This window comes from Trichomycterus rosablanca, chromosome 3 (genome assembly GCF_030014385.1).
Source record: "Trichomycterus rosablanca isolate fTriRos1 chromosome 3, fTriRos1.hap1, whole genome shotgun sequence".
In the NCBI taxonomy this organism is placed as follows: Eukaryota; Metazoa; Chordata; class Actinopteri; order Siluriformes; family Trichomycteridae; genus Trichomycterus; species Trichomycterus rosablanca.
Window position 1 is genome coordinate 14,434,603 of NC_085990.1, and position 11,279 is coordinate 14,445,881.

The following is an 11,279-nucleotide window of genomic DNA, read 5'->3' on the forward strand; positions in this document are numbered from 1 at the left end:
AATGGGACAAAATAGAAGCTGAAACACTAAATTGCTTAGTATCCTCAGTGCCAAAACATCTTTTAAATGTGGTGAAAAGGAATGGCAACAATACAAAGTGGTAAATGCTTTACTATCCCAACTTTTTTTGAAATGTGTTGCAGGCCTGAAATGCAGGAATGCATGTTTATTAATAAATAAATAAAGTTGACCAGAAAAACATGAAATACCTCAGGTTCATCCTGTCTGCAATGAAATAAAAGTCAAAGTAAATGTAAGAAACTCTGTGTTCCTTTATTATTTTCTGATTTGGGGTTGGCATACTATGACAGTTTACTCAAAAATGTGCAACATTTGTTGTACCGATATTCTTCTTATGTCTATTTACTTACTTATGTCTAAAAACCATGCACCGCTATGAAGCAATAATGTACATTAGTTTGGGATGAATGTAGCAAAATGTTACTAAAAAGTTGTTTCTGTTATTAATAAATATCCTCTCTCCTCTGTACCAAACTTGACCTTTCAGCATACAGCCTGCCAAACCTTTTTCTGGTCCTGATTACTATGGTGGCCTTAGTGGTGGTGCTGCTCTTTGTGTGTTTGGTATCTTGTATAGTGAAGGTACGCCGAAGAGCAGCAAAAGCCAGAGCCATTGAGAAGATTGCAAAAAATGCTGGAAATGATGAAGGAGATGCCTTTAGAAAGGTAAAGCACAACAAATGAAAAAGCCATTCAGCTTTGATACTATCAGACATTAACTTCACTGAGAGCTAAATGCCTGACCTATTCCACTCCAACACCCAGACTCCATTAGCCTCACTGACAGATGTTCAATATGTTGAGTAATAAAGGTAGTGGAGAAACTCATTAGGAAGAATTTTACAGACAGCTTAAGGCACTGTGAGTGTTGGGACAAAAGTGGGTCATTTTAAGTCTAGGCATTCAATGCAGTCTAAGAATCAGCCATAACCTTGTTTCTACACTCACTGTCCATTTTATATTATATTATATTATATATTATATTTATATATATATATATATATATATATTATGGCAAGCCAAACAGGAAATATATAGCAAATGCTGATATATATGGAATGAAACTTGATATATATATAATGAAACTCGATATATATATAAAGAAACTTGATATATATATAATGAAACTCGATATATATATAATGAAACTTGATATATATATAATGAAACTCATATATATATATAATGAAACTCGATATACAGTATATATAATGAAACCTGATATATATATATATAATGAAACTCGATATATATATAATGAAACTCGATATATATATAATGAAACTCGATATATATATATAATGAAACCTGATATATATATAATGAAACCTGATATATATATATAAAGAAACTCGATATATATATAATAAAACCTGATATATATATATATATAATGAAACTCGATATATATATAATGAAACTCGATATATATATATATATATAATGAAACCTGATATATATATAATGAAACTTGATATATATGGAATGAAAACTACCCCCAAGCGCAATGCAAAGGGGTTTGTGTACCTTTGGTCATTAGTTTTTCACTTCAAATCCCAAAATTAATAAGGTTTCAGTTTTCAGTTTCGTTTCAAATAATAAACAAACACACATTGATAGTAATAACGACATGATCTGACCCCTGTTCTGACTTTTGTGTATGTAACTAACATGACAACGTTACAACATCCAGTACGAAAATCGCTTCCTCACTTTAATTTTTTGCAGATAGAGCAAATATGTGCACATCACAAATACAAACACAAAAGTCAGAACAACAGGACGCGTCGTTATTATTACTTTTTTAACACTTGTGTTTGATTTACACTGTCTAAACAATAATATAAGCATGTAGGCGCATGCACGCGCGTGCGCGTTTATTTCCAATTGAACTGATATAAATGCTGATTTCGGAAAATTAAAATACGAGCCGTTTGTTTTCAATGTGTGTTTGCTGTTATTTGGAAACAAACTGAAAACTGAAACCTGGAATGTGAAGTATAAAACTGATGATCAAAGAGCTTGCTTTGCGTTTGGAGGAGCAATGAGGAAATCGGGGGGGGGGGGGATGGGGTGGTCCTAGCGCCTGCCTCGTTTCATTCAAGTTTCATTATATATATATATCAGGTTTCATTCCATATACATCCAGTTTCATGAAACTCGATATATATATAATGAAACTTGATATATATATAATGAAACTCGATATATATATGATGAAACTTGATATATATATAATGAAACTCGATATATATATAATGAAACTTGATATATATATAATAAACTTGATATATATATAATGAAACTCGATATATATATAATGAAACTTGATATATATATAATAAACTTGATATATATATATATAATGAAACTCGATATATATATAATGAAACTTGATATACAGTGTATCACAAAAGTGAGTACACCCCTCACATTTCTGCAGATATTTAAGTATATCTTTTCATGGGACAACACTGACAAAATGACACTTTGACACAATGAAAAGTTATATAACAGTGTAAATTTATTCTTCCCTCAAAATAACTCAATATACAGCCATTAATGTCTAAACCACCGGCAACAAAAGTGAGTACACCCCTAAGAGACTACACCCCTAAATGTCCAAATTGAGCACTGCTTGTCATTTTCCCTCCAAAATGTCATGTGACTCGTTAGTGTTACTAGGTCTCAGGTGTGCATAGGGAGCAGGTGTGTTCAATTTAGTAGTACAGCTCTCACACTCTCTCATACTGGTCACTGAATGTTCCAACATGGCACCTCATGGCAAAGAACTCTCTGAGGATCTTAAAAGACGAATTGTTGCGCTACATGAAGATGGCCAAGGCTACAAGAAGATTGCCAACACCCTGAAACTGAGCTGCAGCACAGTGGCCAAGATTATCCAGCGTTTTAAAAGAGCAGGGTCCACTCAGAACAGACCTCGCGTTGGTCGTCCAAAGAAGCTGAGTGCACGTGCTCAGCGTCACATCCAACTGCTGTCTTTGAAAGATAGGCGCAGGAGTGCTGTCAGCATTGCTGCAGAGATTGAAAAGGTGGGGGGTCAGCCTGTCAGTGCTCAGACCATACACCGCACACTACATCAAATTGGTCTGCATGGCTGTCACCCCAGAAGGAAGCCTCTTCTGAAGTCTCTACACAAGAAAGCCCGCAAACAGTTTGCTGAAGACATGTCAACAAAGGACATGGATTACTGGAACCATGTCCTATGGTCTGATGAGACCAAGATTAATTTGTTTGGTTCAGATGGTCTCAAGCATGTGTGGCGGCAATCAGGTGAGGAGTACAAAGATAAGTGTGTCATGCCTACAGTCAAGCATGGTGGTGGGAATGCCATGGTCTGGGGCTGCATGAGTGCAGCAGGTGTTGGGGAGTTACATTTCCTTGAGGGACACATGAACTCCAATATGTACTGTGAAATACTGAAGCAGAGCATGATCCCCTCCCTCCGGAAACTGGGTCGCAGGGCAGTGTTCCAGCATGATAATGACCCCAAACACACCTCTAAGACGACCACTGCTTTATTGAAGAGGCTGAGGGTAAAGGTGATGGACTGGCCAAGCATGTCTCCAGACCTAAACCCAATAGAACATCTTTGGGGCATCCTCAAGCGGAAGGTGGAGGAGCGCAAAGTCTTGAATATCCGCCAGCTCCGTGATGTCGTCATGGAGGAGTGGAAAAGCATTCCAGTGGCAACCTGTGAAGCTCTGGTAAACTCCATGCCCAGGAGAGTTAAGGCAGTTCTGGGAAATAATGGTGGCCACACAAAATATTGACACTTCAGGAACTTTCACTAAGGGGTGTACTCACTTTTGTTGCCGGTGGTTTAGACATTAATGGCTGTATATTGAGTTATTTTGAGGGAAGAATAAATTTACACTGTTATATAAGCTGCACACAGACTACTTTTCATTGTGTCAAAGTGTCATTTTGTCAGTGTTGTCCCATGAAAAGATATACTTCAATATCTGCAGAAATGTGAGGGGTGTACTCACTTTTGTGATACACTGTATATATAATAAACTTGATATATATATAATGAAACTAGATATATATATAATGAAACTTGATATATATATAATGAAACTTGATATATATATAATGAAACTAGATATATATATAATAAAACTTGATATATATATAATGAAACTAGATATATATATAATGAAACTAGATATATATATAATGAAACTTGATATATATATACTGAAACTTGATATATATATAATGAAACTAGATATATATATAATGAAACTAGATATATATATAATGAAACTTGATATATATATAATGAAACTAGATATATATATTATGAAACTTGATATATATATAATGAAACTAGATATATATATAATGAAACTTGATATATATATAATGAAACTTGATATATATATAATGAAACTTGATATATATATAATGAAACTAGATATATATATAATGAAACTTGATATATATATAATGAAACTTGATATATATATAATGAAACTAGATATATATATTATGAAACTTGATATATATATAATGAAACTTGATATATATATAATGAAACTTGATATATATATAATGAAACTTGATATATATATAAAATGAAACTAGATATATATATAATGAAACTTGATATATATATAATGAAACTAGATATATATATAATGAAACTAGATATATATATAATGAAACTTGATATATATATAATGAAACTTGATATATATATAATGAAACTAGATATATATATAATGAAACTAGATATATATATAATGAAACTTGATATATATATAATGAAACTAGATATATATATAATGAAACTAGATATATATATAATGAAACTTGATATATATATAATGAAACTCGATATATATATAATGAAACTTGATATATATATAATGAAACTAGATATATATATAATGAAACTTGATATATATATAATGAAACTAGATATATATATAATGAAACTATATATATATATAATGAAACTTGATATATATATAATGAAACTTGATATATATATAATGAAACTAGATATATATATAATGAAACTAGCACTGCCTTAACCCTCCTGGGCATGGAATTCACCAGAGCTGCACAGGTTGCTACTGGAATCCTCTTCCACTCCTCCATGATGACATCACGGAGCTGGTGGATGTTAGACACCTTGAACTCCTCCACCTTCCACTTGAGGATGCGCCACAGGTGCTCAATTGGGTTTAGTCCATCACCTTTACCTTCAGCTTCCTCAGCAAGGCAGTTGTCATCTTGGAGGTTGTGTTTGGGGTCGTTATCTTGTTGGAAAACTGCCATGAGGCCCAGTTTTCGAAGGGAGGGGATCATGCTCTGTTTCAGAATGTCACAGTACATGTTGAAATTCATGTTTCCCTCAATGAACTGCAGCTCCCCAGTGCCAGCAACACTCATGCAGCCCAAGACCATGATGCTACCACCACCATGCTTGACTGTAGGCAAGATACAGTTGTCTTGGTACTTCTCACCAGGGCGCCGCCACACATGCTGGACACCATCTGAGCCAAACAAGTTTATCTTGGTCTCGTCAGACCACAGGGCATTCCAGTAATCCATGTTCTTGGACTGCTTGTTTTCAGCAAACTGTTTGCTGGCTTTCTTGTGCGTCAGCTTCCTTCTGGGATGACGACCATGCAGACTGAGTTGATGCAGTGTGCGGCGTATGGTCTGAGCACTGACAGGCTGACCTCCCACGTCTTCAACCTCTGCAGCAATGCTGGCAGCACTCATGTGTCTATTTTTAAAGCCAACCTCTGGATATGACGCCGAACACGTGGACTCGACTTCTTTGGTCGACCCTGGCGAAGCCTGTTCCGAGTGGAACCTGTCCTGGAAAATTGCTGTATGACCTTGGCCACCATGCTGTAGCTCAGTTTCAGGGTGTTAGCAATCTTCTTATAGCCCAGGCCATCTTTGTGGAGAGCAACAATTCTATTTCTCACATCCTCAGAGAGTTCTTTGCCATGAGGTGCCATGTTGAATATCCAGTGGCCAGTATGAGAGAATTGTACCCAAAACACCAAATTTAACAGCCCTGCTCCCCATTTACACCTGGGACCTTGACACATGACACCAGGGAGGGACAACGACACATTTGGGCACAATTTGGACATGTTCACTGTGGGGTGTACTCACTTATGTTTCCAGCTATTTAGACATTAATGGCTGTGTGTTGAGTTATTTTCAGAAGACAGTAAATCTACACTGCTATACAAGTTGTACACTGACTACTCTAAGTTATATCCAAGTTTCATGTCTATAGTGTTGTCCCATGAAAAGATATAATGAAATATTTGCAAAAATGTGAGGGGTGTACTCACTTTTGTGATACACTGTATATATCAAGTTTCATTATATATATCAAGTTTCATTATATATATATATATATGAAGTTTCATTATATATATATCAGGTTTCATTATATATATATCAGGTTTCATTATATATATATTGAGTTTCTTTATATATATATTGAGTTTTATTATATATATATATCAAGTTTCATTATATATATATCAGGTTTCATTATATATATATATATATATCGAGTTTCATTATATATATATTGAGTTTCATTATATATATATCGAGTTTCATTATATATATATCAGGTTTCATCTATATATATCGAGTTTCATTATATATATATCGAGATTCTTTATATATATATCGAGTTTCATTATATATATTTATCAGGTTTCATTATATATATATCGAGTTTCATTATATATATATCGAGTTTCATTATATATATATCAAGTTTCATTCCATATATATCAGCATTTGCTATATATTTCCTGTTTGGCTTGCCATAATATATATATATATATATATATATATATATATATATATATATATATATATATATATATATATATATATATATATATATATATATATTAGGGCTGTCAAACGATTAAAAATTTTAATCGCGATTAATCTCAGAATTTTATATAGTTAATCGCGATTAATCGCATTTAAAAAAATCTGTGTAAATGTTATAGAAAACAAGAATTTTTAAGTGAAATGTTACAATTAAAATGGTGAACACATTTTATGCTAAATGTACTGATGTTAAAAACTGCTGGAACAAGAGAAAACTGTAAGGGAGTTTTATTCACTCACATACTAGGCAGTAAATGTCAGATTGTAGGTTAGAATTTCTCCATCAGCAAACATTGTAGATCAGCGGTGCTTTAGGTGGGATAAAGCGTAGTTATTGTAACAGACTTTTCTGTGCTTGTATTGTGACAATGGTTTGATGGACGTTTTTACACGAAGTGAGTGTGTTTTGACCCTTTGGGTCTTCCATAGTGCATGTAATAGCATGCTCGGCTAACGCGAGGACTCTAGCTGTCAGCTATTCGGTACCGTAACAGAAGTTGTTAATAAAATGTTAAATGCTCCCGAAACTTGTGAATATAGCGTGTATTTATTTCTTTATTAAGAAAGTACATCACTACCACGCTCGGTTACATTTCAGAAACGCCGTCTTAATGAGAGATGCCGTGCACGGTCAAGCCTCAACATGAACTACGGATGACTCGCAGGGCCAAATAGGAATTTGCGTTAACGGCACTATATTTTTTAATCGCGTTAAATTGAGATCGCGTTAATGCGTTATTATCGCGTTAACTTCGACAGCCCTAATATATATATATATATATACTGTATATATATATATATATACAGTATATATATATATATATACAGTATATATATATATATATATATATTGTGTATATATATATATATATATATATATATATATATATATATATATATATATATATTATATTTTATCAGCTCCACTTACCATATAGAAACACTTTGTAGTTCTACAATTACTGACTGTAGTCCATCTGTTTCTCTACATGCTGTATTAGCCTGCATTCTCCCTGTTCTTCAATGGTCAGGACCCCCACAGGCCCACCACAGAGCAGGTATTATTTAGGTGGTGGATCATTCTCAGCACTGCAGTGACAATGACATGGTGGTGTTGTGTTAGTGTGTGTTGTGCTGGTATGAGTGGATCAGACACAGCAGCACTGCTGAAGTTTCTAAATACCGTGTCCACTCACTGTCCACTCTATTAGACACTCCTACCTAGTTAATTCACCTTGTAGATGTAAAGTCAGAGACGATTGCTCACTATTGCTGCTGTTTGAGTTGGTTATTTTCTAGACCTTCATCAGTGGTCACAGGAAGCTGCCCACGGGGCGCTGTTGGCTGAATATTTTTGTTTGGTGGACTATTCTCAGTCAAGCAGTGACAGTGAGGTGTTTAAAAACTCCATATTGGTGTGTCTGATCCACTCATACCAGCAGAACACACACTAATACACCACCACCATGTCAGTGTCACTGCAATGTTGAGAATAATCCACCACCCAAATAATACCTACTCTGTAGTGGTCCTGGGAGAGTCCTGACTATTGAAGAACAGCATGAAAGGGGGCTAACAAAGCATGCCGAGAAACAGATGGACTACAGTCAGTAATTGTAGAACTACAAAGTGCTTCTATATGGTAAGTGGAGCTGATAAAGTGAGTGTAGAAACAAGGGGGTGGTCATAACGTTATGGCTGATCAGTGTACGTTAAGGATATAATACTTTGTATTGATCTTTTTGAGACAACACTAGGTAAAAAAGGGATTTATGAGAGGGTAGCAAAGTTGACTCCTCTGACGTGTAAATGATAAATTACAGTTGCAGGCACTTCATTAGTAATCATGACAAATCATTTTGCCCATCGGAGCCCATATATTTGTTAGCAACAGCAGTAACATAGCAGTTGTGATAAAAGCTTTGTTGAACATTGGTGCAGCTGGAAATCAAGCTACCACACCAGAGCTGACATTTCAAATTCATCGTTTCGAATTCAGCAGGCTGGGTGCCTACATGAACAACTGTTCATACAGGTTGGGAGCCAGATGGGGATTCCTCATAACTGATGCAATTATGACCTCTGCTGGCTGATTGATGGCGCCTGCACAGAGTCAAGGGAAAATGCCTTGATCAGGGTGTGTCTCTCCATACACAAAGCTGATCCACATATGAACTCACCTCGTGCAGGTAAAAAGATGCAGTCAGCTAGTGCACATGTGTCAGTCTCGGCACTCCTCAACCAGGGTGGAGATCAACATCAGTATAGAGGAAGCGTAATGCAATTGGGTAATTGGATACGCTAAAGTCGGGAGAAAATGCATAAACAAAATAATAATAATATATCTTTGGTGAACATGAACTCTTGTCTGCAGGTGGTAGAGAATGTCTATACCCGTCACAACGAGGAAGCGCCAACTTCACAGAAAGAAGATATCACAGAGAAATCACAGAGCACTGAAGTCAGCATTAAGGTTTGTACCATGAAGAATAATGCTAGAAGTTTAAGCTTGATAATTAGCTAAGTAGATAAACCACATGTGATGTTTTGTTTAATAGTTGTTTTTGCCTTTGTTATGAAAGGCTTAATGTCCAAACTGTTACCTGGTAACAATTAATCCTCTCTCCAAAACTAGCCTGCAGTCTGGTCATTAGGAACCTCTATTCTAATCCATCCCGTCATGTGTTTAGGGTCTGGAAGTCTCTGCCAAGGACACAAGTATCAATGAAAAGAATTTGGAGACCAGCGACTCTGGAGTGGGCATTGAAAACACGGCTGGGCTCCCACTGGACAGCGATACTGAAGCACCAACAGCACCCATTACGGAGACTGATTTCCAGACCTCCTCTGAAGCTCCTGATACCAAACCTACTGCTAATGAACAGCCCAAACTTACTCTTACCTCCCCTCCTAAACCAGCTTTAACTCCTGAAGCAAAGAAAGAAACACCAGTGCCCGAAGCTCTAAAACCATCTCCTGAACCTAAACTTTCTGTAACACCCACACAGGAAACCAAAACAGCAATCTCACCTATACCTGAGTCCAAACCAAGCTTGAGTCCATCTCCAGTACCCAAGCCTGCAGTGACACCTGAGTTGAAACCAACGGTCAGTTTAACCCCTGATGCCAAACCGCCCCCTAGTCCCGAACCTCCCAAAGCTGTGACACCAACACCTGAACCCAAACTTGCCTCCACTCCTACTAAGGTAGCAGTTCCTGATCCTACACCAACCAAACCAGCAACCTCCCCAACACCACCTGCTGCAATCCCATCACCAGCAACATCCAAGCCTGCTCTGTCTCCATCTCCAGATCCTAAACCATCTCTCTCGCCCACTCCAGACCCAATGCCAACCACCAATGGTACCCTTGAGTCCAAGCAAGACATAGGAGAGAAAACCCCAGATACTGAGAAAAGCTCAGTAAAAGCAGCTCATGAGGCTTCACCCAGCAAGGGTACTCCTGCTGGAGGTCTGGAGGAAACTACCACCACTTGAGGTTCAAACCACTGCCAGTATTCTGCTCCCTCCATGATGTCTATACCATCGCTGACAATCGAGACATAACAACGAGCAAGAACCTAAGCGGTATTATGAAGGAGGGCTTCTTTAGTCTTTCAAATCTTTCACTAAACTATCATTCACCTGATTTATTACTAGTTAATCACTTTGCAACACTTTGCAACACTACTAAAAAACTACAGGTATTCTGTTGATTGTTTATTTGATGCAGGCTGAATAAGGCTGTCTCTAATATGCAAACAAGATATGCAGATGCATAAATTATATTTATTTCTATTGAAATTTAATTCAACTGCATGCGGAATTCAAGAAAATGAAATAGTATTTGACATATTCAGAAATATGGTAATAAACAGACTCTGGATTGATGATAAATGACTAATTCCAGTGTCTTGTTCATATACTCTAAAAATAGCTGGGTTTAAAAATTGGATTTATTTGAAAATCCACCACTTGTTCAAACATAGACAAAGCTAGTTACTAGGTTAAACTAGTTATTGAGAAATACTACATTGCTGGGTTAAAAACAACCAAGCTGGGTATGAAATTAAAATACAAGGCGCCAACATTAGCCATATTTAGCCATTTTTAAGCAGATTTTCTGTCAGCGGGCATAAGTGACATAAGTTACACCAATGTTAGGAGCTTACATAGTGTTTAGTTAAACCCAGTAATAAATATTTTAATCATTTATAGTTAAAAACAAAGTTTGATTGAAGATTTGTATTGCCAGTTGCTCTGAGCATTAATTTGATGGCTATAAGTGGCAGATCAACGTTTTACAAGTAATTAAAAAAATTCTCTTGATCTCTTTCAGGT

At 36.0% G+C, this 11,279-nt stretch overlaps 1 protein-coding gene across 1 annotated transcript in view; it reads left to right on the forward strand.

Moving 5' to 3' along the window:
- Positions 1 to 10,523, forward strand: part of si:dkeyp-77h1.4 (uncharacterized) — a 34,424-nt gene extending 23,901 nt beyond the window's left edge. The window contains exons 7-9 of the mRNA XM_062992773.1: positions 509 to 687; positions 9,314 to 9,412; positions 9,630 to 10,523. Coding sequence (XP_062848843.1) covers positions 509 to 687; positions 9,314 to 9,412; positions 9,630 to 10,436 — 1,085 coding nt within the window. The 3' untranslated portion in view covers positions 10,437 to 10,523. The remainder of the gene's footprint in view (positions 1 to 508; positions 688 to 9,313; positions 9,413 to 9,629) is intronic.
- The last annotated feature ends 756 nt before the right edge of the window (positions 10,524 to 11,279 follow it).